The 27,550-nt window shown below is 38.6% G+C and overlaps 1 protein-coding gene across 3 annotated transcripts; it reads left to right on the top strand.

Moving 5' to 3' along the window:
• The first annotated feature begins 660 nt into the window (after positions 1 to 660).
• LOC147332713 (protein tweety homolog 2-like) lies at positions 661 to 25,977 on the top strand. Of its 3 annotated transcripts, XM_086289388.1 has the most exons (16): positions 661 to 867; positions 959 to 1,165; positions 4,036 to 4,208; positions 7,670 to 7,781; positions 13,605 to 13,825; positions 16,967 to 17,062; positions 18,516 to 18,588; positions 20,572 to 20,641; positions 20,739 to 20,794; positions 21,968 to 22,060; positions 22,144 to 22,236; positions 23,155 to 23,297; positions 23,415 to 23,600; positions 23,698 to 23,776; positions 24,757 to 24,826; positions 25,062 to 25,977. In XM_086289388.1, the coding sequence occupies exons 2-15, from the start codon at positions 1,037 to 1,039 to the stop codon at positions 24,781 to 24,783; spliced, it is 1,551 nt and encodes a 516-aa protein (XP_086145514.1). In that variant the 5' UTR covers positions 661 to 867; positions 959 to 1,036; the 3' UTR covers positions 24,784 to 24,826; positions 25,062 to 25,977. The 3 variants fall into 3 exon arrangements, with proteins under 3 accessions (XP_086145514.1, XP_086145513.1, XP_086145512.1); XM_086289387.1 differs by having other exon boundaries at positions 24,757 to 25,977; XM_086289386.1 differs by lacking the exon at positions 24,757 to 24,826 and having other exon boundaries at positions 662 to 867.
• The last annotated feature ends 1,573 nt before the right edge of the window (positions 25,978 to 27,550 follow it).

Below are 27,550 nucleotides of genomic sequence, written 5' to 3'. Positions count from 1 at the left end.
CTTGTACAAAATCAGGCTTGTTTATTCAAATGAGTAGTTCCCGCAGTTGTTCCCAACCACACTTTAAAACAAATCCCTGCAAATGTATATCTATTTTGCCCAGATAGAGGTGCAAATGTAGCTCTCACCACTGAGGGGGAAAAAAAAAAAAAACTATCACACTGTAAATAAAAGCTGAAGCCAACAGTCTGTGGCAGTGGCTGCAGCAGCTCATTACCGTGCTCGTTACTTCGTTCACCTCAGTGCGCCTCATTGTCCACAAGAGGTCAGACATTAACAGCAGAAGTCATAAATAGTGCAGTGACTAACTGTGTATCCTCACCAGCAGTCACAAGTTAAGGGTCGATGGAATTCAGAGCTTCCTCCTTCTGTGAAGCTGCTTTTAATACATATATATATATATATATATATATATATATATATATATGTGTGTATTTGTAAAGAGACAGGGTGGGGGCACTGCGGGGTATTAATATTGCAATTGAACATCCTGAGACATGCACGTGTTCTCTCTGTCTCATCAAACACATATTTGGCACTGTTGGTTCATAAAACTTCCCCCAGTGCGTTTCTCAGGCCTGGAGGTCAACGGGATACTTAAGTGTTGTGCGTTAAGGGCGTGGGCCTTTCCTACTCGACTTAGTAAGTTGTCACGCCTTCTGAAGGAGGCAGGTTTATGTCGTCACACGAGCCCTTGTCTGGGATGCAAATGTTTGGCCCACAGTGTATATGTTTTTTTTTTTCTAGTTGTAAGACAGCAGTTCATTCACAACTATGGGAGCCGAGGTGGAAAATAGTGATACTCAGCCAAAAGAAGAAGTTCCGCTTTGAGACTTTGTGGTAATTTCACAGATTGGAAGTCTATGGGTAGTGCATCTTTTATATTTTATTTATTTAGTTAGTTTATTTATTATTTTCAGTTTTTTATTATCATTATTTTGCTTTTCATCAAACCCAGGAATATTTCAGTGCCAACATCTCTGAAGGAAGCCCGTCGTCAGTGGTTTTGGCGGATTGACTTTTCCACGACGTAGTAATGGCTACTGCAAGGACTGATTATGTTGCTCCATGGTGGACTTACTGGCTGCACAATTTCCCTCACTTCAATTTCTTTTTCCAGACGGTCGACAGCACTTTCAAACCGGAGGAGGCGAGCTATCAGCAGGTTGGTAACTGTAGTTGTGGGTAGAGGCGCACGTATTTTCAAAAATAATCTCACTAGAAAATCAGGGCTGTTGTCCATCAGAGACTTTCAAAAGCAGTAGTAGGCATATTTAGATATGCCGTTACACAAAAACTAGGCAGTCTGCTTCGGTTACATGTAGCTTTTCTATTGACCCTCTCTGAGAGCCACCAGTGTGTCTCCCTCAAATGTTTGATCCAGATATTGGAGCGTTAAGAACCGACGTCGTCCTGCAGTTCTCACATGATAGGACACATGACCTGTATTAACTAAGCTGGCTCATGTAGTAAACAACAGTATTCCGGTATGTGTGTTTTCTGTGTGATACAGAATTAAGACAGGTTCTATAGATTATATTTTTTGTCATACTGGTCCAATACAATTTCATTTGTACATTTAATCAGCTGTATGTTTGGACTCCTATAACCTCTTAAAAAACATGGAGAAAACTATAGTAGAAGCAACACCACGAGAGCTATGACAGCGTTTTTCCTATCAACTGCAGTGAGGATGGGTTGACAGATTTGATTTTAATTCAAATAATTCATGATGAATTCATATTAGCCAGACAATGAACGTTGCATTAGTTAATTTATGACAGCAAAAAAAAAACTTGTGGTCGGCTAATTTCTTTTGTGGCAAAAAGTACTCTTTACAGATCTAATTAAAAATAATATTTATTAACATATTAGTTTATCATACAAAAACAAGCTTCCTACACCACTTATTTCCTGCACCGTGTTCTAAAACAAATGCAGAAAGCACTCCAAAACTAGCATTACATCCTCCTTTGACCCCGGGTTGTTTATGAGTTGAAAATTCATCACCAAGAGACATCCCCTGTTGGTCCTTCACTATAGTCTTCTGTTGAGGTCCATCATTGAATCCCAGCAGTGTCACATTACACTGACAAATCATAGATAGTCTAAAGCTCTTGCAGAGTCTTTTCTTTGGAACCTGGAAGTAATTACCAGTGTTCATTTGACACGCTGGTCTGCCTTTTTTTGTTTAGTTTTAGTTTTTTGTTTTTTAGGGAAAAGTGGAAAATTCAGAGCAGCTACAAATGCATTTTAAAGGCTTCTTGTCTGCTTTTTTTAATTAAATTAAGCAGGCACACTTACACCTACTTTATACAAACACTCCTTTTGGAAGATAAAAGATAAATGACCTTGTGATGAATGACCGTACCATAATTGTTTTCTGTCTCACTTTTCCCCCCTCTAATGCATCTGTTGCCTTATTGTGGCAATGCATTAAGTGGAAATTTATGTGCCTAAATGTCTAATTACAAAACAATTGAGTGGAAAATTAGAGGAATGAGTGGAACTAGCAGCACCATATTTATGGGGGCCCTGAACTGAGTTCTAGTGACAGCCAACCATCAAGGACTACACAGCAACACAGGACTCACCAACAGTGTCCTCAAAAACAAGAAGGACATTATCGGATTAAATGCTCAGCCAGGAAGCGAGCTAAGGTGGAACAGCTTAGCTGGCACCGTTATTGTACTGCCTATTTAGTTTAAATAATGTTACAGTGTTGAGTGTTTGGTTTGCTTTGGAGTCACTTATTTTATTTTTTTAAATGAAGGCTTTAAAGTAGTTTGCATCAATAAGCTACAGAAAATTTTTATTGTGCTGCAATTCTTTGGTCCTCTTTGTTATGATTCAAGTTGCTCTATGTCAGGTTGAATATCTGATAACCTAGTTTGTAAATGAAATGTATCAAATGCTAGCTTACTTGTTTGCAGAAAAAAACCCCAAATAGGGTTCAGAATGGCTTTGCTCGGAACAGAGTTTGAACAATGAAGGACCTTGGTAGAATATGCAAAATAATATCATTTAAATTCGGTTACAGTGTCAGTGCCTCCAAATGGAATAATTAGTCACAGACATTGTAGTCATAGAATAGCTCTGCTTAGTCAGCCGGAAAGAGACATTGTGAACTTGTGGGCATTAAAACTTCCAGCACTTAATATTTGCAAGTAAAATCAAGGTCTTGCTTTTCTTGTGATTGTTTTAAACTAACCAAGAGTTCAGATGTTATGCTTTTGAACTTGCAAAATGTTCTCAGCAGTGACGAACGCTGGAGATTTTCTGGGCTTAATACTTTTGTTCTAACACTAAGAGAAGGCTGCTAATATTTGTCAATCCCAGTACTATTGTGTAGTGTATAAAGACTTTAAAATGTTTAGGGGTTTTTATGATGGTGGTGTATAGACGGATTGACTGACAATGCTAAGATGCTATATGCATTGATTCATCTACAGTGTGCCTGTAAACTGGGAACAAAATTTAAAAAAACAAAGTTTTGTGCTTTTTCTCCATCAGTGGTTTCCCTTTTCTATCTGTCCTTCCGGCTTCAAATATTTTGTTCACTCAGAAATCACAAGACTTAATGAAAGGCTTTTGTGTCACATGACACCTCCTCCCTACAGCCTTGAATCATTTCTGTTCTCCTCTGAGCCACAGTCCATATTTTGCTATGCCACTTCAAGGTTATCAAGGTTTACCCAGTTTCTTTAGCCCTCTTTGCTGCATGCAGCAATCAGTAGTGTTAATGCTGATGATATAAGTGAGATGGCTAAACTCCACCTTAGAAATATCTCTACACACAAGTGTTGGTTGATACTGATGGGCTGTCAGGCGACCTTTCGGGTGTTGAGAGTCAGCTAGTCTGACATTCTCAGACCACACATACTGTTTGACTCTTTTGATATTTGCAGAAGCAGTCTGCTGAAAAGCTCTTGACATATTTTTCAGGGTGAAATCACATCTTAATCATGACTTTAACAGATGGCATCTCTGTTTTTCTGGCACTTTTTTTTCCTCCTCTCCACACTTCTGCGTCAGTCTTTGATAATTCTAGCATGTGTTGGTGCAGTTGGTCTTGGGGTGAGCCTGCTGGTTCTGGCAGTATACGTGGTGTGCTTGTGCTGCTGCCGCAGGGACATCGATGAAGACACCAAAAGGCCTGATACCTGCTGTGTCACCTGGGTTGCCGTCATCACAGGTCTCATCATATGGTGAGTCAAAATGAACTGAGAACAACTGCATTGCTATTGTTGAATATGTAGCTAATAGTAAAGGAAGTTATGCTCACATTCTAATATGCTTTAAATTACTTTCAGCAGCTTCATGCATTTTTATTATGTTATTGATTTGTGAGGTTAGGATAAAACTGACAGTATTGCAGGCTGCAGGAACAAGAGCCCCACTGATTCTGCTTGCTGCAAAGTTTCAGCTCTTTCCATGTGTGGTGTACAAACACAACAGGTTTAGCTGCTCAGTTTCTGAGTGACAACGTCATAGCAGGTACGGTTAAATATTCTACCTTACCAGATTTTTGCAGCCAAGAATTTGGCTCTAATTTAGTTTTCGGTTGTACTGCCAAGCATTAACAGGCAGGGAGCATCCAGAAGACCTGCAGAGCCACCGTCCCTGACATAATTGCCCTTTTGCATAAGATTTAATACACTTGGAAAAAGATGTTTTGGCAGTAATCAAATTACTTCTCTAAAAAGCTTGATTGAATTTATGTAAAGATCCACTTAAGCTTGTGACAGTTTTGGTTTTTTAACTTTGTTAACTTTCTCTGTTCATATCCAGCCACTACCAAAGCACACACGGTTGTTCTGCAATACTAAGTGACTGGGCATGACACGGGTTAGCAAAGAAGCTCTGGTGTATACAAGCTCGTTACAGTGGATTACATTCATTTTAACAAAGGGAGTGCTGCATACGACATCCAGTTAAATAATATATCCATGAATAAAAATGATATTGAAATGACTTTAGATTGAGCAGAGTAAAAGTGCACTTTCAGTGAACTCTACTTATTCTACATCAAATTGTACTTGCAAATAAGAGATTATGAAGATGTTCTATTTGACGTATTTTTTGTTTTATGGTGCAGTCATTTTTTTCCAGCTGTGGCATGATCATTTCATCTGAGAGCGTGTTTGTTACATATTTCAGAGCAAAGGCAGACACGCAGTGAGACAGAAAAACCCCTTGTTTAAAAAGGCACTAACTGTCCAGCTTTTTTTTTTTTTGTCCTCTGCTGTATATCATGGGTTGTTTATTACATAAAATAGAGACTTCATTGTACTTTCATGTCATGTCAGAAAGAGCTATTTATATTTCATGAGAACCCTATTCATTTTCCAGCTTTTAACTTGGCGTGATATTCGCAATGAATTAGATTTCAGTTGTGCTGTAGAACCTAAATAGAAAAAAGGGATTTAAGAGCTGCTGAACCTCTGCGGATGATTATTCCTGACCCCAGGAGGATGAATTGGGTAAATTATGGTTAGAAAATAAATCTAACATTGAAAAATCCCTTTCCTCCGTTGTTAGCCTCCGTTATCCACTTTATTATAGGTGCAGTGTGCTGGTCTCTCCAGAATCAAGGCATTGTTCTGTTATTACTTGTTCATCCAGTCCAACCATTTGTTCAGCTTAAGCTTTGAATACTAATGTACAAGCGTTTAGTTGCTGTACGGTCTGTGACGTGAGCCGTTCTTAGAGGAACAAAGCCAAATATCCTGGTGTGCACATTCTCTATGGTTTTATATCTTAGTGTGTTGGTTTCTATTAAACACCTACTGCTGCAGAGAACCTTTTTCCACAACCACAAAACACAAATGCCTCCCTGGAGGATTCACTGCCCCATAATGTCCTGTCTCATTACTGTTTTATTACTGTGTCATTAGTCGCCCCTTTATTGTGGCTGATGTGACACTAGGATGGCCACGGGGTTAATGAAGTGCTTATTGTCCAGACCACTACACATCAGCTGGAACACAGATGTCTTGAAAAGTCTGAAGTAAGGTCATTCAATTGTATTTATTTATTTATTTAAAAAAAAAAACAGCTGAAAATATTGTAATTCACTAAACAACATCGACACCATTTCAGATTGTGGTTGTTACACATTGTGTCCCCAGTGCCCCCTGTCCTAACCAGAGGGAGCTAGTTTAGTAGCGAAGAAACAGGCAGTGGGTTTTATTACTTACAATATAACAGCAGCAGGATTCTGGCAAACACAAAAAGAAACAGTGCCCTCTAAAAGTCTGTTCACAGTTGAGTGAAATCTGATGTTTTTGTTGCACCCCCAAAATGTATTTGGACATGTTACTCATGTCTATATACAGGGATTACTATTACCTACTGGAGAACTGTAACACTGCTCATGTAACTGTAGACTGTTAGCAGTAGGGGTGCATTTTCTTTGTCGGTTAGGACACTAATCCTCCCTATTACAGGGGCTGAGGCGTAGTTTCAAAAGGCTAAATGTAGGTAAGAAAAAGGGATTTTATATTCCATTTACATACCTGCTTGAATATCAAACAAAACATTTCATTATATTGTACAAGTCAGCCACCATTTTCTTTACACATATATAGCTTCAAAGGAGCCATACTTTCTTGTAATATTTTGCAATGAATTAATGGGATTAATTAGTGCTGTGTCTACACATAACAGAAAACTTGATTCCCAAAGAGCTATTGGTCAAAAACTTGGCATAGCATGTAATGTGTCTTTAAAAAGTTCGAGGTAACTGAACAAATGGAAGACACAAGAAGAAGTAGAAGGACTGAAAAACATATCTACAGCTCAGTAAGACTTGGGCCTTGCTGAGGGATGAATCCAAATTTGAATTTTTTTTCTTAATTAGTCATCAGTATTTATGTCATCAGTACAGTTTTTAGAATTGATGGAATTGCAAGTGCGGAAAAGTACCGTCATGTTGATCCGATGCCCAATGCAGTCTGGAAAGCATCCAATTGACAACAATCCTAAACACACTCCCAATGCAGCAGAAGCATGCCTGGCCTACCCAGAATGCAGACATCAACATTAGTGAAGCAGTGAGGGATCATCTTGACAGACAATGGAACAAAATGCAGCCAACATCCAAAGAAGAGCTTTAAATGTCTTTCAAGAAGCCTGGAGAACTGTTCTTGAAGACTGCTTAGAGAAATTACAAGAAAGTCTGTTTCCCTTATATACTGTATTTCCATTTGTGATTGCATGTTTTAACAAATCACAGCACCCATTTCCTGCTTTGCTAGCAAAATGTAAGCAGGGGCTTAAAACTTTTGCACAGTACTGTATATTTAGTTGAAAAGCTTTTACTTGTACTGAAAAGTCATTTTCAGGTAAAGTGCAAAAGGTAAAGATAACAATAAGCAAAGCAGATGGAAACTGAAGAAAGGAAGAATATAAAATGCACTTTTATAATCTGCTGCGATTTTTTTTTTTCTGCACATAATGTAGTGAGGGAAAAGAACAAATCAAAGCAGAACAAATTATACTCTTTGATAATATTACATTAACACATGCAGCATTGTTTAAAACTTACATCCCTTTTCTTTTTCTTTTTTAACTTAATGGCATTCATCTTAGTTCCACTGTAATGACCCCATACATACCAATATTTTCTTTTATTGATTTATTTTGTATGAATTTCTGTCTTCCCCAGTTCTGCTGTTGGAGTGGGTTTCTATGGGAACAGTGAAACCAACGATGGGGTGTACCAGATGAACTATTCACTCTACAATGCCAATCGCACACTGGGTAACATCAACAATCTGGTGAGAGAACCCTGCCAAACTCTGCTCTATATTTCTGCAATTGTAGAATCATAAAAATCAAACGTGTTGTGTTCTCAAATGCTTTGTTTATAACAGCTGAGTAATTGTGGGATGAACTGGCAAAGTGTGTATCAGAGTTGTGTAAAAATACGAAAAAGAATTCTGCAGAGAAAATGCTTCATATATTACTGCCAATTACCAACAATCTGATGATGGCAGAAGCATAACGATAAAGCTGTGTTTTACAGCTGATAAACACCGCAGCTCCTCCACTTTAATGGGCCGTGCATCTGTCTCAATGCAGCAGCACCACCCCACAGGGGGTCTGTATCCACTTTTTGTCACAGTAAAGGAATTGAGGTGCCTGCTGTCTCAGGATTTGTAAATAGGGATTGTTTCTGTACAAGTCCTGACCTGCATTCGAGGAAGTTGTTTGGGAGGCTTAGGGTTGATGTGGGAAAGGAAGAGTGCAAAGGCATCAGAAAAGGGCCTTGCAAGAAGCAATAATCACAATGAGCAGGGAGAGGATTAACTCCCATCTGCAGTGCATTAATGGATGCTAAGCTTCTGCTCTTTCGATCACGCTCCGTCTCACTATCTCCACTATATGTGTGTGTTTGTGTACATGGTGGTGTCGGTATCACACGTGTTCTTAAAGTCCTGATGTGCACACATATTGTATTAATGTATGAACACAAACAGATTAGTGATCATGTAAATATAAAAAGATGCATATTTCCTCATTTTTGGTTAGAAAGTAAGGTCTTGATTTGGTGTAATGGTCATAGGGAAAGCTCTGTTAGTTTATACCTTCATTGATATAAATGTGCCTGACAACATTTATCACCACAAACATTTCTCTTTGTCATGCAATATTCAGCAGCATCACAAACTGTAGCCTCAAAAATGAGGTTGGATCGACACCTCTCTAAAGCAGTTTCACACACAAACTAAAACATTATGGCCTTCATAATAGGCTGTATATATTTCTGGGCCCTTGTGTTGTACTATATTATTTTGAGCTTGGTAGAGCAAATAACCTGGAAAAGGGTGTAGTGCTTTTGTGCTGTGGGAAGTAAATGGGATTTGGCTTTGGTGATTCTGCATCCTTGCTACTGATGCTCTCTGAGGTATCTTGGTATTGATTTGATCCTAGAGCATGATGTACTGTATACTATGGCTGCATGAGAAGCTTAGATGTTCCCCCGGGGATACAAAAGCATTCTCTGTAAAATTATAGTTTGATGCAGTGTACTCTACTTACAGAGCTGATGAGCTTACTGACGGGTACTCCTGCAAATCTGAAGGTGCTTTAACTTGTGTTTGGTTGTGTTCTTGACCTTTCATTGATATTTTATTGGATTAAAGTTAATTATTTCAGTAATTTGCTTTAATATAAAGACTATTTTCCTTTTCTATTTTGCATTTCACATTCTGAGTTAATATCATATCTGTCGAGTAAAGTAAATGGGAATGAGGACAACCAATCTCTACTTCCCCGGGGCTCCAGTGAGGGTTGAGATTTACAGTAGGAGCTGTTTAGCTCTACTGATTGCTTTGTAAGGCTCTTCTAATCACAAAATATGCACTCTTACACTCTGCGAGGGATTATCATGCATCATAGAAGGAAATATTTGATAAGGAAGACAATTTTCCCTTTGCTATTGAGGCTTTGAATGTTCACAGCAATCTATATTTCATCCTTATATTCAGTGTTCAGGTTGCAATATTAAGGGCTCTTCAGTGCTTCCGCAAAATTATGGATGAGAAAACATGTGAGCCATACTCGATAAAAATGTGTGCCTCCAATATACAGCAGTGGTAACTCTCTTACATATAATTCTTCTTCTTTTGAAAGTGAAAGCTGGCTTGTGATTCTTGGAACAAAATGATTGCGGCTTCCTGCACCATACATCAGTTCCCTTTAAATGTCTCTCCTCAGGGTCTTATTTCTCAATGTATAACCTCACTTCACTTTAAAGTGCTATATTTTGTTTTATTGTCACACCTAATACAGTTAATCTTATATAAAAATCACTGAAGGCATTAAGCAGAACAATTCGGTTGCATGTTAAATTGGGCTTTTGAGCAGAGCCGCTCTGAGCCCCAAATCGGTCTCATTTAACAGCCATGTCCAAAATGGAGACTCCTCCTTGTGACCCGCTTTCAGTAAAAGCGAGCTTTAATCCATTTTAAAGAAAGACGGGACAGTCGAGATTAGGGAAATGTGGATCACCCAGAGCAGCTAGCTGATTGATCCAATTTCTCACAGGCAGGCAGACTGGCTTGCAGATAAGATTTGAGGCATTGTGGCAGGAGCTGTGAGGGATGATGAACATAGAGGTGGGAGTGAGAACACTTTACTGGCAATCGTACGCTCCACCCCTTGGGATAGCTGGATTGAAAATGGGCTTTATCTTTGGTGCATCTCTACATGGATCAACTTTCTAAGGTCTTACTCAAACCATCAGGCACTTCAGCTCAGTAAAATTTAATCAGAAGTATTTGAAAAGTTGAAGTGTCAAGGAGAAGTAGATACGTGTTTATCTTTGTGGTGAGTTTTCATAGTGCGAGAATACACAGGCTTCCTCAGAATTCTTCAATGTGTTGAAGAAGCCGTGGTTATAATGGAGGAAAGATAATAGATAACAAAAGCAGAGCTGCTGCATACTGTCACAGATTAGAATACAGAAAGTAGCATCTGTTCAGAATTAGTGGGGCCTCCTACTCACTGTAACGTTAAGTGCTCTAGCAAAGTCATTTTGGTGGGGGTGTCAAACTAAACTGAGCTTTGGAGATCTCGAAGGGATTTTTTTAAATATCTAAAAGTACATAATTTTTTGCCAAAAATCAAGCTTGTTTTTTAATCATTGTTGAAGGTTTTTCCTTAAACGGATAAATAGTCCAGCACAAAGACTGGAAATTGCAAACTTGCCTCAATCTAAAGATACACAGATCCACCGATATTCTTTTAAACGGTTTGAAAATAATTCACCATTATTAGCAACAGAGATTGGCATAGAGTCCCCGCTTAGAGCTAGATGCAGCTGGGCACAGCCCAGGTTGTAATATAACAGATGTTAGGCTGTTTTACCCAGTGTCTAGTCTTTGTGCAAAAGTTAAACCGACAGGAACATGTTGCTCCCTGTTGTTTATCCGACTGATGATAATCTCAATCTGGCCAATTTCTTTCCTATTCCATCCCTGTGTAAAAGTATCAGTAAAAATAGAAGGCCACACATTGCAAATTCCAACCAAATTCCAGTTTTAGAAAGACGAGATATGAAATGTGTTCGTATTTATTGCTTTCAAAAAGTATCTGCCTTTCATGCAGGTCAGTGAAATCGGTGAAACGTGCCAAATTTTAACTAGTGCAGTATCCACAATGCACTCACCAGACACTGACATGATCGCATGGTTGCTGCAGATTTGTCAGCTGCACATCCATGTTGTGAATCTCCCACTCCACACATCCCAGAGTAGCATTATTGGATTGAGTTCTGGTGACTGCACAGGCCATTTGAGTACAGTGAACTCACTGTCTGTCAGGAAACCAGAATGAGATGACCTGAGATGAGATGATCTGAAAAAACATTGTGATGTGCTTGCTTTGGTGTTATATTTTCACTTTCAACAGTAGGATTACCCTTCCATTCACATTTGCAGAGCAGATTGTGTTACTAATAGAGATGGACCGATCCGATATTACCGGTACGTATCGGTCCGATACTGACGTAAATTACTGATCGGGTATCGGAGAGAAATAAAAAATGTAATCCGATCCATTAAATATCAAAAAAGCACCTCACAAAACTTGTGACATGGCCTAACTCGGCTCATAACCGTAGCACGTCGGAGCAGTATGCGTCACGTGATAGAGCGGCTGTGTGTATTTGTAGCCTCGCTACCAATCTGGCATTTCATCTCTGAGGAAGTTATCCCAGAGAGAAGTAAAGCAAGTGTGTAAGTTCATCTCTGAATGTTTGCAAAGCATCCCCGTGTTAAGCTTAACAACCGATATATGGAGCGACTGCCTCTCTCTCTCCCTCTCCTGCTGCTACTTCAATCATGAAACAGATCAATGATCAGCCTATTGGCTTTTCTGTCACGAGTCCGTCTCTCTTGTTTGTTTTTGGCCCACTTCGCGCCAGAAAGAGGAAACCAGCAGCTGAACAACAGCAGCACGTTGAAGCTTAAGCTGTTGTTAGAATTTATTTAATATTACTTTGTACACCAAGATCCTTTTCTACGTAGCTGACGGCTGGTAACTGTGCAGGGGCGGATCTAGCAAAGTTTAGCCAGGGGGGCCGATAGGGCATTAACAGGGAAAAGGGGGGCACAAAGACATACTTTTCTTTCTTATTCTCATTTAAAATGTCTAGCTTTTAATAAATAATTATCTGAATCTTACACCCAAAGTTTTAATCTGATGTAAAATGTATAGAAGTCCATTACTGGATATAGTAACTATTAAGTCTAATATATATACCCTAGTAAGCTATACTACTTTTTCCTCTGGGAAGGTACCATCTGTGCAGTCTGCAGTTCTGTTGAAGAAAGATGTTGAATCTATTTAATTATTCTTGAAAAATAATTTATTTCTGTGCATTTTTTTCACACTGCATCAAATTAAAGTTGATTGCGTCGATTAAGCATCACGAGGTGGAGGGTGGGTGGTTCCCTTTTTTTGCTGGGAGTTTGCAACCCTATTAGTTAGGTTGCTTAATATGTCTGCTATGTACTCTTTAAGATACCAGAATAGGGAGGATGGAGGAGGTTTAACTTTATTAGATTGATCAGTGTTGCTAAACTATGAAATATTTTGGGTGCAGTGTATTTTTTGCATACAGGTATAACAGAATAGCTTTAGTGTTTGTTTGTTTTTTAACTTGAGTATGAACTATACCAGGGGTGGGCAATTCCAGGCCCCGAGGGCCGGTGTCCTGCAGGTTTTAGATCTCACCGTGGGTCAACACACCTGAATCACATGATTAGTTCGTTACCAGGCCTCTGGAGAACTGCAGGAGCTAATTTAGCCATTTAAATCAGCTGTGTTGGTTCAAGGACACATCTAAAACCTGCAGGGACACCGGCCCTCGAGGCCTGGAGTTGCCCACCTCTGAACTATACAAAAAGCAGCAAGATATTAAAAAAACAGTTTTATTGATTAAAAAACACACTATATCGGAGTCATATCGGTATCGGCAGATGTCCAAATTTATGATATCGGTATCGGACATTAAAAAAGTGGTATCGTGCCATCTCCAGTTACTAATATCACTTTAAAAGAGAATAATACACATAATGAGGTCAAGATATTGTGGTTTTAACTCTGTTTCCCATTAGTGTTTAAATCTACTTGTTTCTAGTTCTGTTGCTGCTGTGAAAGTAGAAGCATTTGCTGTGTCACATTTTTTTTTATTTCTTTTTCTTTTTTTCTTGTTCAAATAAAAAAGGAAAATGTATTTGCTCTTTTCTTCCATGCTTCCACCCACTCTGTTCTCACTATCAAAGACCTGTGTGATAAGAGGTCTCCCCGGTTTTCTTATCAGTATTCTACTCTAACATTGTTTATCTGAATAAAACACATGGTTGAGGAGAAAAGTTAATCTTTTCTCGAGTGAGTGCTTTGTTTCTTTCACCTTTCTCTATATTTTCAATCAGCTTTTAAAAGAATATTTGTTTATGAGTTTATATTCCTGTTTCATTCTGACCCTATTTTCTCTTTTACTTCTTTTGACCCCTTTTGCCTTTTTATTTTGTCCTCGTGGTCTTCTATTCATTCTTTATGTTTTTTATTTCTCTTTGCTTTTTGTTTTTTAGGTTGCAGGCTCACTGGGCAATGTGGAAACTGCACTCAAACAGCACCTGGAACGCCTGGATGAGATCTTTTCTACGAGGCCTGACTACCTTCAAGCTTTACGTTTTATGCAGCTGATGGTCAACAATGTCATCCGTGAGCTGACTGTTCTTCCAGACATCAACAAAACCAATTTCGACTTGGCAGCCATTGCAGACCAGACAGCCTTCATTGAGTATTACAGGTAGGTGGTGCCTTAATACATCCCCTGGGTAGTTCACTTTTCTTTTCTTTTTTTTATCTGCATGTGAATGAAGTAAATGCACTGCTCAGAATGGGACTGTAAGTGATCCAGAACAGGCACAGCAGATGGGATTTTATTGATCTCCCATCCGGAACACAGACCGGAAAAGCTATTTTTCCTAATTGCTAAATAAATGAAAGCTGAAATTGAGCTTTTCCCCCCACTGTGCGGGTTCAACTCTAATATGAATTGCTCTCATAAAACGTTATACGTGGCAGAGTGACTATTAGGCTGTTAATGAGCTCCTTACCTGCAGACTTGTGCTCACATTCATTCCAATTATAATACTGATGCTGTTTTCTTTTTAAGAAATGTGTTCATTTCAAAATGTTAAGAGGGATAAAAAGAATCAAATCAGAAAACAGAAAAAAATATTAAACTCAATCAGTAATAAATTATTCCAAATGAATAAAAAAATATTCGGTTGTTAGTGGAGACTAATTTAGAAAGCTTAAAATGCTGCTGTAACAAACTGTGAATCAATTCTTATGATCTTCTGTTGATTCTTTTTATATTTAGGTGCATAAGACTTTAAAGACAGATCATGCTGTGCACTAAGGTTTCCAGCAAGCCTGTTGCCCACTTTATTTTAAGCATAGATTTGAATCGATGAAAATATGTTCCTTCAGGGTGATGTGGTAGCTTCAGCTGTAGGAATTCATTTATTAGTGACACAAGAGGCTCCTGAGTCACACTTGCCTAATGCCACTCAGGAGCTAGGGTTTATCTTGTGTCAGTGTGGGGGATCATACAATATAATTGTCATCTTAGATGTTAACTAAAGTGCTGTTTATAGGTTCAGCTGATAGAATACGCTCACCAGCTGCTTCATTACACCTTACTAGTACCAGGTTGACACCCTTTTGCCTTCAGAACTGCCTTAATTATTTGCATCATATAATCAGTAAGGTGCTGGAAACATTCCTCAGAGATTTTGTTGCACATCCACGATGTGAATCTCTGGTTCCACAAGAGTTCCAGAGGTGCTTTATTGGACTGAGACCTGGTGTCTTGCTTTTCTTTCCCATAACTATAGATACAGAATAGCTTCATGTCTTCAACCTGTAGCCATCCCATTGATATGCTTGATATGCTACATAATTTTATTGAGCTAATGCAACTGTGTTCAGTGTGTTCAGAGATACTCTTCTGCATATCTGTGGTATAATGAGTAGTTATTTGAAATACTCAGACTGCCCTGACTGTGGAGCTGAAAGTATGCCAAGAAAATATGCCACAAACTACTAGAACCAACCTGAATTGTTGATATAGAACAGGATGACTCCGTGTTTTCTTACTACCAACATCAACTTCTGACCCTATCATCCAAATGTTTTAGCAGAAATCAAGACTCATCCAGTCAGGTAGCAACTCCAATAATCTGTTGTCCAATTTTAGTGAGCTCATGCAAATTATAAACTCAGTTCCTGCCTTACATTGTGGACTTGCTGTTGCAGAAGACCACACCATGTTGTGTGTTCAGAGATGCTCTCATGCATATCTTTTTGTTATAATGAGTGGTTATTTGAAATACTCAGACCACTTTTCTCCCAGCTTGCATGCCAGAAGTAGGTTGTTTAGGTGTTTATGTTAATGGTCCAACATGTTTTCCAATACACCAGCCAGTAAAAGCTGGATGAAAGGTGAAATATTGAAAAAAATGAAAGATTATACTACTTATGCTGATGAAGGTAAAAAAAAAAATTGTACATTATGGAGGTATTTTATTGCAAACATTTCTTACAAGTGCTTCAGTATACACAGTTAAATTAAATCACTTTCCCTAAAGTTGTGAATATATGCATTCCTCCTGCATGTGTAGCCGAGTGCACCAAGGTAGTTAAAAGCACCATTTATTTCAGGCTCATTTCTCCGTCTCTGTGGAAAGCTGTTTGAGTCACCTAGCCCATAGTTATGTACAGAGTAGGTAGTTTTAGACATCATCGGATGCATTCAGTTTGTTTACAGAGGATTTGGGTGTTTGTGCCACATACTAAAGGTTTTTGATGCAGTTGAGCTCCTCTGTAATAACTGTCTTATATAAAACTTCATTCTACGTGTTTGAACACCTTAATAACTCTTTCATCTATTTGAACTTGAGTGATAAGATAAGATAATTATTCTTTTTTTGTTAAATATGTGTATAGGTTATGGAATTCCCTTTGAATGGGATGTACATGTTTCTGTATTTTCATCTATTCCTTTATATCAGCTACAGTATTGATGTCTGTTATTCATGACATTTGAAAAAGTTCAAACATAGCTGCCATTGTACCACCGGTAGAGACATAATATCCGTTCCATTAATTGCATGCATCCATACTCCCATACTCACTTGTTCTTTGTGTCCTATTACCACATCTTCTGTTAGACTGCAGATATTTGACACCAATCTTCTGGGTCATAATCGAGTTTCATGCAGCTATTGGATTGTGAGCTTGGACTCCTGTTTTGCCAGTGCAAACAGCAAATGTCAATATTCAAGACAACAAAAAGACAAAATATTCACAGTTATAATCAAAGTGATGGTTTTGTGAACTCGTTGACTTTCAGACTGAAATATCCCAACACTTACTTGAACCTGCTAATTATGGTTGGTCATAAGTCAAACTGTAGAAAGGGCTGGGAGAGTATATTGCGTCACCGTAAAGCGTAATCATGTTCAACACAATGCCGCTAAAAGACCATAATGTCCAATTCTTGGAAATTATAGATTTTTTTTTTCCCCAGTATGCTGGAATTGTGGAGCTAACAAATAGTCAGTCATTTTTCTGTGTTTGGCTGGTCAGACCACACAAACGCACACACAAACATTGGCTATTCTATTCCTGTGAAGGACATTTTCAAAGGAAAATTAAAAATTAATGTATATAGATTTCTGGTGTTGAATTATTAAACCAACAAGCCGGAAATTACCTGAAACAGATGGGCTGTAACTATGCGACATGAATGCTGATAAACTACACAAAGCTCTCACGAGTACTGTTGCAGACATATGTTCAGCCAGTACTTCCTGGTGCTTGTAAATTTGCATGAAATATGCCGTCTGTAAATAAAATGCTTATTTTTCATGTCTTGTAGATGGCTGATTTATTTGCTGCTACTGATCCTGGATCTGGTTATCTGCTTGGCCATGTGCTTGGGTATGGCCAAGCATTCTCAGTATCTGCTGATCATGTAGGTACCCTGACTGTTTCTGTGAACTGTACGTCTTTTGTGTGAGTTCTTTCCTTCTCTTTTTTCACCCCCCTCGCAATACATCTTTGTTTTCATCGGCCTTTTCTCACAGACTTCAGACAGACAGGGCGCCAGTCAGCTTTTCTGGCACCGTATAGGTCACTCCATTAACAACAAAAATGATAGCATTACTTCTTCAAATAGCACTTACAAAGGCACTGGGCCTTACTCCTCTCCTCAGTGAATTGTCTTATTTCCACATGCAGGTGAAGGTCACCTCTGTCACACCCACACACACACACACACACACACACACACACATTAAACCAAGTGAAGTAAAATGCAAATGCAAACCTCTGAAAGAAGAGTTGAACATTTGATTTAGTGAATTGCCACAGGTATTTTGAACCAACACTGATGTCTGACCAGCATACCCACAATTCAGACTTCCCTTCCCATTTGCCCAATTTATTGCAACCTGCGTGTCAGTGTTAGCAGATGATGCTCAGGCTCGCTCTTCACATCCCTCTCTGATGGGTTTCACTAATGCCTATTGATCGGCTGAGTAGGATGAATCTGCTCCCTTAACTAATTATTAAGTGCTCTCAGCCTACTTTATTGGTGCTTTCAAGAAGGTCCGTGGAGTGAGTTGAGAAGCAAAGCCCTCTTCTGCCTTTTTATTTTTTTTTTTACATTCATCTGGGTGAGGGGGAAGCATCCTCTTCCTTTTTATTGTTTCGTCTACTTCATGTTCATAGCCTCTTTCTTTTTCTTTTTTTTTCAAGCTTATGCCAGTGGTCTCTTGTAAAACTCATACTTGTGAGCTCTTCCACAGTGTTTACTTGACTTTGTTGAACTTGTCACTCTTTTTCAACAAAAGGAATCGGATAAAAGAAGGGTCAGAGAAAGCAAAGGTTGCAGGAGCTTTTGGTTGACTGTGACACCTTGTAGTGATTGGCAGCTTATGTAACATGATTGATAGAAAATACAGGGAATAAAAGTGCTGGAATGCAGCAGGAATGCACGAATGACCAAAGAAACAAATCTCAAGTGGTATTATCCTTTGTTTTGGCATTAAGTGTTCTATTGAGCAGTTACTAAATTTCATATTACTTAGTTTTCTTTTTTTAATCTTCTTTTTGCTAAAGCTTTTTAAAAATAAATAAATATAGGGATATTAAGATAAGAATGCAAAGAATTACAAGTTCATTTATATTTGTATCACTTACAATGCACCATGTGAGCTGAGCCTCTGTCTCCAGGCAGAAGGAGAACAAGTCCCAAAACAGAAGCAGAGAAACTGGAAAGATTTAATTAAATTAACAGGGTAAAAACATGGGGCTGAATATCAGTGGCACAAAGGAAAACTGATTCATCTGATTCTGTGATTTATGTGATTCTCCCTATATCTCTTAATCTGTCACCCTCACTCCCATGTGCTGTTTTCCACTAGGATCATTGGTTTTGTTATACTGTCTCTGATTCTGAGCTGGGCCTCACTGGGAGTTGACACTGCTACAGCCGTGGTAAGAAAACTATACTTCTGCTACTTCTGAAGTACACTTCAAACTTTCATTAGAAATATTGAAATTAGACTGTTGGGGTTCTAAATAAACCCCAAACAAGTGTCTGCCAGTAAAACTGGACAATACATGAACATCTTAGCAGCTTAAAAAGTGTCTGTGTCTGTTTGTCTAGATTACAATGGCTCGCTTTCCAAGGTCACCCAGGCAGTAAAGCTGATTAGGAAGGCTAAGGGATGATGGACCTAAAAGACTAAGGATGTGTAATTCAAATTCAAATTTTTATGTGTACGTGACAAATAAAAATTTGAATTTGAATTACACATCCTTAGTCTTTTAGGTCCATCATCCCTTAGCCTTCCTGTAAACCAAGAACTTTTGTTCCTTTAATTGCTGCCTCTGCTTTCTTCAGAATCTCTTTTGTGATCGTCCAAAGTTTCATTTTATCTTTCAGGCTCCCCTTATTTCTGAAAGATTGTTCTCTCTTCCTGGTTGTACACCATGTGTTCAGAGCATCTGGACTTGGTGTGTTTAATGGTGCTCTTATTAGGGACAGTGTCTGGGGTACAAAAAAATAATAATAACCCGTTTGTTCCAGCATTCCTCCATCCCCCACACCGAGAAACCAAACATCTGTGGATTATCCTGCTGGATCTGACATCTGGACAGCTGTTTTAAGTGAGGCAGTAAAAGAGAGGGTGAAACAGAGCGGGGAAGATAGCATATTTTAACCTGAAATTAACTACATGCGTGCGATTCACAGACATCTGTGGTTCTCTGTGAGCTTCTCTGCAGATGTAAAGCCAAATGTGCGAAATCCTGGACAGCGTCTGTTGCTTTGCTCCCCTCATTATAGTTGAAAAAGGACTCTGCAGTAAAACTTCTGACCTTTCAGGCTTAACGCTTGTTGTTCTAGCATGCAGCTCTCCCTCCAACTCTGTTTTGTCTTAAGTTGAGGTACTCTCAATGCAATCTGTGACTAGCTCTTGTTATAGGAAATCTAGTCACAGTTGTTTATCAAAAAACAGTCTTGAATGATTGAAGCTGAAATGTAGGACAGCATGCAAAACAAGCTAGAAAACATATTGCACCTGCACATCATTATTAAAAAAAAGAGAGAGAAAAACCTGCATGTGCAAAAACACAGTGCATTTTGAAAGGAAGGTGGATGATGGTTGTGTCCTAGAAAATATTCATAAATTTATACATATTTGATGAGGCTTAGCATAAACAAAATGTCCCCGATAGTATAATGAGATAATGGTGCCTCGCATGGTGCTGTACGGTTTTTGCAGAAAACAAAGTCACATGGTCACAGTTGAGTTAAGGGTGTGTTGAACATCTGAAAGTAAAATGGGGTAAGTAGAAAGGCTAGAACAGGAAGTAGAACTGATTTTTGTGTAAGCCTAGGTTTTTCTTTCTTTTTTTTATTTGTAATTTCATACTGTACTGTTTAACTTTTGATTGGCTATTGTCTTTTGAGTTATCATTTACATTGAGAAGCTCTAGAAATACTTTTCTTTATTGGAGATGTCATAAAATAAGAACGGATATAAAACTGATGTTGGATCCTTCACCATAACAGATTCTTTGTTCGCTTTTAACTTAATAAATTTAAAGAGTATCTTGTTTCCCCAGCTGTGAATTATCCATGCATATGACAAAGCATTCTGGTTATTTTTTGTTATATTTGCTTTTTTATAATAGCTTTGTGTGGGTTATTTTATGTTCTGGGTACTAAGTGTACAGCAATTGCATGATCTTGACCCCTAACTGTTTATGCATGCACATTAGCAGCTCTCTGGGGAAGAATTAAAACGCGTGGAAATATTTAGTAGATTTCACCCATGGTCAGCAAAGTGTGACATGCTCTACACGGTCAATGATGTTTAAAGTCTGTTCCTATACCACACAGTTTTTGCACTTTATATGTGCTTCCTGGTGTATATAATAGGAGGTTGTTTTTTTCCCTTTTTTTTCCTACAGGGTATAAGTGACTTTTGTGTGTCTCCAGACAAGTTTATTGTCAACCATACCAAGGATTTTCTAAGTGCAGGTAATTAATGTCCACAGACAGATTTGTACTGAAAACATCTCTCTGTCAATGGCTGTTTAAACAAAATGCTAATCTTTCTATTTCTTTCACCTTCTAGATGTTGCACACTATTATTTGTTTTGCAGTCCGAATCTACCAAACCCGTTTCAACAGGTACTGACTAAAAGTCCAATCTTAGCTTTGTGTTAGCACACTGCAGACTCTTATTATTCATTTATTTACCATTAGATGCCAAGCATCTATATCTTTTTGGAGGCCAAAGTGAGCCTGATTTAATCATGCAAAATGCTAAAGTTTGATAAAGTATGCTTCTTTTTGTATAGGTGTATAAAAACTATCTGCATCTTATACCCTGTGCAAAGTTTTTTCCCCTTGGTACTCCTGCTAGAAACATTTTTATTCAATTTTCTGACATCCTGCATTAAGCCAGCCGCCCTTCATAGAGCACTCAAGTTGTGTTGGTTTATTTTTGAGTTTAAATATATAAATCATCATTTTTTGTTTGTATGCCTTTTCAAAGAAACATTGAGAACCTTTTGCATGTTCCAAACAAGCTAATTATTGGTGTCTGAAATGCAGATAAATTGTTTTCTGAAGAGAAACTGCAGAAAGACAGCTGTCATACAGTCTCAATAAAACCAGTTTGAATAACACAACCTTGGCACTTAACTCCTGCTATTCAGAACTCACTTAGACATATAGCCTCGTCTAATAAACATCCATCCATGTTTGGCTCTCTGTGTGTTTTCTTTTGCTTTAATTGTGAATCTGATGCCCAGATTCAAGTTATATCCATTTTCCTGTCACACACACTTTCCTGGCAACATTTCAGAGAATTTAGTGCTTCTTCTTATGTTTTGTATTATTTGTATAGTCTGAGGATTTCTTTTGCATGAGTGATTCTGCATCTGTGTGACATCTATTCACTGATTTTTGTGGAGGATAAATACATGACCAGTAGTTATTACATGCATTACATGCTTGGTTATCATCGTACCCATTTATGGATTAAACTGATGCTTGTTAAGTAGGTAAGGATGATCCTTTCTCTGATGGCCTAGTTGGTATAAATATTACTCTTTTGTTTGTGCTATGGGTTGGTGGTGCTAATGGGAGGTGGGAGAGTGGTGGGCGAGACGGTTGGTGGCAAAAGATAATCTGTCTGGAAACAAATGTGTCCTCTGTTAAGCACATGATAAAGCCTTACTTAACACCAAATTACTTGTTGACATGCTGCTCTTAAACAATACCCTCCTTATTAAGATCCTCTTATTGTTTGTGGTGGATATCTATGTGTGTGATGCTGGAGTGATTATGTTTTCCCAGTCTTTGACAACTTGCCAGCGCTCCCTGACTACCATGCAAATCCAGATTCAAGGCTTGCTGCAGTTCTCTGTGCGGGTCTTTCCCACTGCTGAGGTACGCAGCTGGCTAACAGACTTTCACACTAGACTGTGGAAATGTGTGTATCATCTTCTCCCCTTTTATACCTTGTTGTACAGAGAGACCTTTTGGGAATCCAACGACTATTAAACTCAACAGAGTTCAGTCTACACAAGCTAACAGCCTTGCTGGACTGCCGTGGGCTACATAAGGTAAGGTCAGATTCTGACCAGGACACTTTTTAATGGGACTGCTTTGTAGCGTAGCTCAAAGCCACTCAGAGGGCCAGCTTGACTGATTTTTCCGAACGTTATCTCTATGTACTTCACATACGCTGACATTTATATACACCACTCAAATTGTCAGTCACCGCGTATGTAACAGACCGACTATTTGCCGCCTCCAGTTTTTCCAGACTGAAAAAGGAATGAAATGGCTTTTGCAGGTTTCATTTTGTCAGAGTTTTATCATTTAATGAAAATAGCATCTCATCTGCTGTGATACGAGTCTGCTGTGGTAATGGGAACCCAAGAAGCAGGTTTCTGGATCAGCAGAGTCTCTGGTAATTCTATTAAATCCTTCCTATCAGAGATTAAACAAATCCATAAAGATAAGCTAAGATATTAGGGCTGCCTTATTGTTAGATCAGGTTCAGATTGGGGACTTACTCAAAATGATGGTTAATGGAGGGCTACAAACATTCCATAGTTATGTGTAATGAACATCAGTAATGAGGATCCGCAAATATAGGCTTATGCAGTAACTGAGTACACATGCCAGACAAATTCAAAGACTGTTTCTCAGAGCTTGTTAGTCAAATATAACGAGCAATGCGAAATGAGAATGCATCTGTGTAATGCATATCATCAGAGTAACATGAGCTTGTCTGCGTGTCTCAGTTCTGCCTTTTGGTACCTCTGCTGTGAAATCCTGCAGCCCTACTGCCCTCCTCAGAGAGGTGGTTAAATTTCAGATTCAGTTGTAACATTGTTCATGGTCTAAACATAGACATAATCTGGCCTTTTTAAGGAATTTAATATTATTTGCACAGGTGTCATTTGTCAAAGGTAATACAGTATGTCCGCTAGTGACTCACCGTATTGACTGTGTGCATGTATATATCCTTCTAGGACTATCTTGATACCCTCATGGGTGTGTGCTATGATGGGGTGGAAGGGCTCCTCTACCTCTCTTTGTTTTCTCTTCTGGCTGCCTGCGCACTCTCTGCCATGCTGTGTGTAATTTTCCGAGTGTGGACACTAATGGGCAGCAGGTCAGTGCTGAGCGACCCCGTTACCCCATTAGTAATGCCTACAGTGCACTTCTGCAAAGTGTTAACGCATGCACTCTCTCTTTCTGTCTCTGTGCGCGGGTGTACACTTTCATGCAGGGAAAAAGAGTACGATGACATAGATGAGGAGGATCCATTCAACCCCCAAGCTCGTCGGCTATCCTATAACCCCCGAAGGTCCAACACGCACAGTTTCTGTAGCTATACCACAAGCCTTGGCAGCCAGGCCAGCCTTCATCCACCTCCTCAGTCAACTTCTAGTGTAGTGTCACCCCCTGAATACATGTAAGTTTAATAGCAAATGATGACGCTGCTTATTTTTTCTTGTTTTATTAATGTATGTGTTTCACCTCTGTCTAATGTCTTTCCCCTTGTTTCACAGGAATCAGTCCATGCTGTTTGGAGGAACCCCTCGGTATGAGAATGTACCACTGATAGGGAGAGGATCCCCGCCTCCCTCGGTGCGTTGGCCCTACGGGGCTCTAGTGTCCCTAGTTTAATGGCAGTGATGGCATAGTTGGCCTCAGCCCCACTACAGTACTAACAAGAAGCATGTGCCAGAAATGTAGCAATGTTGATACACTGCACACAACCTCAACAGTTAATGAAGGGAGTTATGTTGCTCTGTAAATGATGGAAGACTGACATCTACTGGCTGTTGACTGAAGTGTGTTCATTTTTAGTGCATTACTAATCTATAACTACAGTCATATATCCTTTTTACATTTGGCGGTTTTCACTGGACTGTATTTCTGGTTCTCAAAAAGGAATAGTTTAGGTCAGATTAGAGATCTAAAGATGAAACAAGCAATACTGCCAGCTCAATCTCACATCATGTATCTATTTTTAAAGTCTAGAAGTGCATGGTGTGCATCCAATGCTGGGGCTAAATGATAAATAATAGATAGAACACTTGTAAATCCACAGTTAAAGTCTCTGTTGGTTGGTTTTCTTTTATATTAAGTTTTCTGCTTGTGTGGCTGACTCAGTGCTTCAACAGCTTTCACAGTGTGCCAAAGACTTGAAACACCGTTTGAGGTGTGAGAGCGTGAACGTGGACTATGCTCAAACCTATTCTTTCCTCTATAAATCACATTTTCAGCATGCATCAAGATGTGTTATTTGTTCCTGTTACTTAAATGTTTGCTATTTTGGAAAACATATTTGCAGTACGTTTGTTTTTCTGTTGTTATTTAATTTATTTAATTTTCTGTGACGTTTCTGTGATTTTCTTATCCTTTATATAATCAGTTTCTCAATAAGGCATCTAAATATTGAATATTAACCAATGTTTTCTACCCACCTTTTTAAAATGTCCATTCTTTGACTTATTGTTTCACTCTTGTCTGACTTAATTTGCTTGATTTTTGTATGTTTCCCCCCCTGCAAACCTTTCTAATGATGGTTGCTATGCAAAATGTTTATAACTTGTATCTCAAAGCTCAGGGACCCTTTTAAAGCTCCATAGTACCTCAGCTTCCTGGCACTGTTTAACCCACAGAGTGTTGCATGTGAGTGTAACTTATTCTAACTTGTTATGCCCTCCTGCTTTTTAACTTCTCGCATCATTATAGTACTATCCCCTGATTCCACAACTCTTGATTAAAGACTAGCTTATAATTAAAACAGGTGTTCTGCAAGCTTAGATCTGTTAATAACATATTAATATGTCATATGCTATCAAAGGTGCTTTTTTAAAGTCCATATGTTCTAAACTGATTTTTTTCTCATATATTTCTCTGGCAGTATTCACCCAGCATGAGAGCTACCTATCTATCCATGACTGATGCCCAGATTAGACACTTTGGGACTGATTTTCAGGTGTAGCCTGCTGTCTACTGAATCCCTTTCAGTACTTCATCTGAGATGCTAAGCTTCAACCGACAAGGCTGTCGTCACGGTATAACTCTGTTTGCAGGAGTGACAGCCCGCCGTCCCAATCTGAGACATTAAAGCAGGCAATATGAGGTAGTTGCCTCACTGACACACTAATGCAGTCCCTGGAAAGCACTGAAAGTTTTTAATATAGAGGACTGTTCAGTTTCATCTGAAGGCTGTTGTTGTTGTCGTTATCATGGTTTATGGAAATACTGTTGCTCAAATGTAAGCTTTTCTATGAACCAAAATCCGCAGTCTTTGAACTCTTTTCAGTATTCTGGTGGTGTGCATGGATATAATCATCGGTCAGTATTTTGATGTAAAGTGAGTGGCTGGCTTCCATCATGGCATTTGATTTTTTTTTTTTTTTTTTTTTTGCTTTATCCTTCTGTTTGGCAGCAATATCGTTTCTTTTTTGTCCTTTTTGTAATTTCCAAGGGTGCGATTTGAAAGGATACAGGAAAAAATGAATGAGTTAATAAAACAAATATCAAGTATTATAGTTTTGTTTTCATTAGCCAAAGATGCCTTTAACAAAAAGTCAGATGGGCATAGATGATAAAATAATAACTGACTGTTATCACTATTAAAGCAAAATTGGCCATACAAGTAATTATAAAGAAACTTTTGAATGCAGAACTCAGTGCTACTAGTTAGCTTTTAAAGAATAAACTGAATATGCAAGGAACATTCTCTACTTTATTAAATAAATGTGTTATGTCTGGGTTTTTTTCATGTTTGCTAATGTGTACAGAAAGTCTCATGATTAAATGCTATATTCAGACTTGTTGATCCATTGTTTACTTATTAGCTCTCCACTGATGGCTTAGAAAGACCTGCTGCAGTAATTTCATTAGTGTGGCTGGGATTTGGTGTGATAACCTGTACCTGGAGATATAGTATGGGGCAATGGGAGTCTTAGAGGCATGGTTCTCTGTCAGCTCTTCGAAAGAGCAGACTTCTCAAGAATCAAAAAATGCACAACACACAACTGCAAACCAGTGTCCTTGAAGTATTCACCTGTTTCACTTCAATATAATAAAATTGTTCTTTATGCTACAAGACTTTGACCACTTCAGAATCTTATTCTTCTCTATGCACCTTGGGAATAGAATAAACTGCGTCAGAGATCCCTAACTTGATACATTTCTGGCTGTAGTCAGTGTTGGTGAAAAGTGTGGTCAGAAATGTTTTCTGTAACACATTGATCGGAGAGGCTGCTGTGTCCTGCAGTGCACCTGTAAGTCTATGTAGTGTTATAAGTTGAACTGAAATAAACCAATAAACTCTTTGCAAGCTGTTGACTTAATTGGCTGGGCAGCCGCTGATCAAAACAAAAAGTGCAGATCACAGGGATTACACTATAGTAGGGATTAAGTCTTGTTTTTCCAAAGCTCTAATAGGTAAGGTTGGCTTGAACCAAATGCCTTTCATCTTGTTCCTACAGTTCCCTTCACACTGCCAAGCAATACTGATTTTTTTCTATCTATTGAAATACTATTCTTCACCTATAGTTGATGGTATACATGTAAAATATGTCTTTTTGAAGTACAGTTATTTTCCAAAGCATGCCCCTCAGCCCAGCACACTTTATTCTGCATATTATTTATGAATCACAGAAAAATGGTAGTGTTATGAGTAAGAAAAATTACATTCGGGGATGTCTATGTTACAACAGCCAAGACATTAAACTCAACCTACCACAAAACACAAATAAACTAGTAATTAGTAAAAAAAATAAAAAATAGTTTGTACAGTACTAACAACTTTAAAAGTCAATATTTGCTTTGACCACCTTTAATCTTCAGCACAGCCTTAACTCTCTTAGGTAAGCTTTCTTGTCATTTCTTTAAGTAGTCTTCAGATCATTTCTTTGTATTATGGCTGTGTTTTGTTCTGTTCTCTGTCAAACTGATCTCACGCTGCTTCAGTGATGTTAAGGTCCGGGCACTGGGGAGCCCAGGGCATGACTGATACTGTTCCATTGTGTGTTTTCTATCCAGGTATGTGTTTGCTGTGTTTGGGATCATTTTCATGCTGAAAAATAAAGCTGCAGGCAACCAGTTCCTTTCCAGATAGTATTGCATGTTGGATCAAAATCTGATGATACTTATCTATATTCATAATTCCAACAATATCAACATTTGACAAGATCCCCCAACAACCAACACTGGCTGAAATGTAGCCCTGGATCATGATAGAGCCTCTATGTTTGACAGATGGATGCTAACTATTGTACCACTTGCCTGACCTTCTCCATACATACAGTATTGACCCAAATTTCACATTTGAGTTCATCACTCCATGAGGCCTGTTGCCAATGATTTTCAGCCTAGTTCTCATGTAATCTGGCATAA

This window comes from Aulonocara sp. 'chitande type north' Nkhata Bay, linkage group LG4 (genome assembly GCF_057382095.1).
Source record: "Aulonocara sp. 'chitande type north' Nkhata Bay isolate Kocher_YH1m ecotype deep benthic linkage group LG4, A_spYH_male_GT1.1, whole genome shotgun sequence".
In the NCBI taxonomy this organism is placed as follows: domain Eukaryota; kingdom Metazoa; phylum Chordata; class Actinopteri; order Cichliformes; family Cichlidae; genus Aulonocara; species Aulonocara sp. 'chitande type north' Nkhata Bay.
Note: the sequence above shows the minus strand (reverse complement) of the source record. Positions and strands in the feature narration are given on the sequence as shown.

What these genes read in the sequence shown, in the direction of transcription:
- LOC147332713 (XM_086289386.1), top strand. Translation starts at nt 1,037, where the DNA reads ATGGCTACTGCAAGGACTGATTATGTTGCTCCATGGTGGACTTACTGG. An exon ending in ATCACAGGTCTCATCATATG is followed by an intron (nt 4,209 to 7,669) that starts GTGAGTCAAAAT and finishes TGTCTTCCCCAG; the next exon opens with TTCTGCTGTTGGAGTGGGTT. An exon ending in TCTCAGTATCTGCTGATCAT is followed by an intron (nt 17,063 to 18,515) that starts GTAGGTACCCTG and finishes GTTTTCCACTAG; the next exon opens with GATCATTGGTTTTGTTATAC.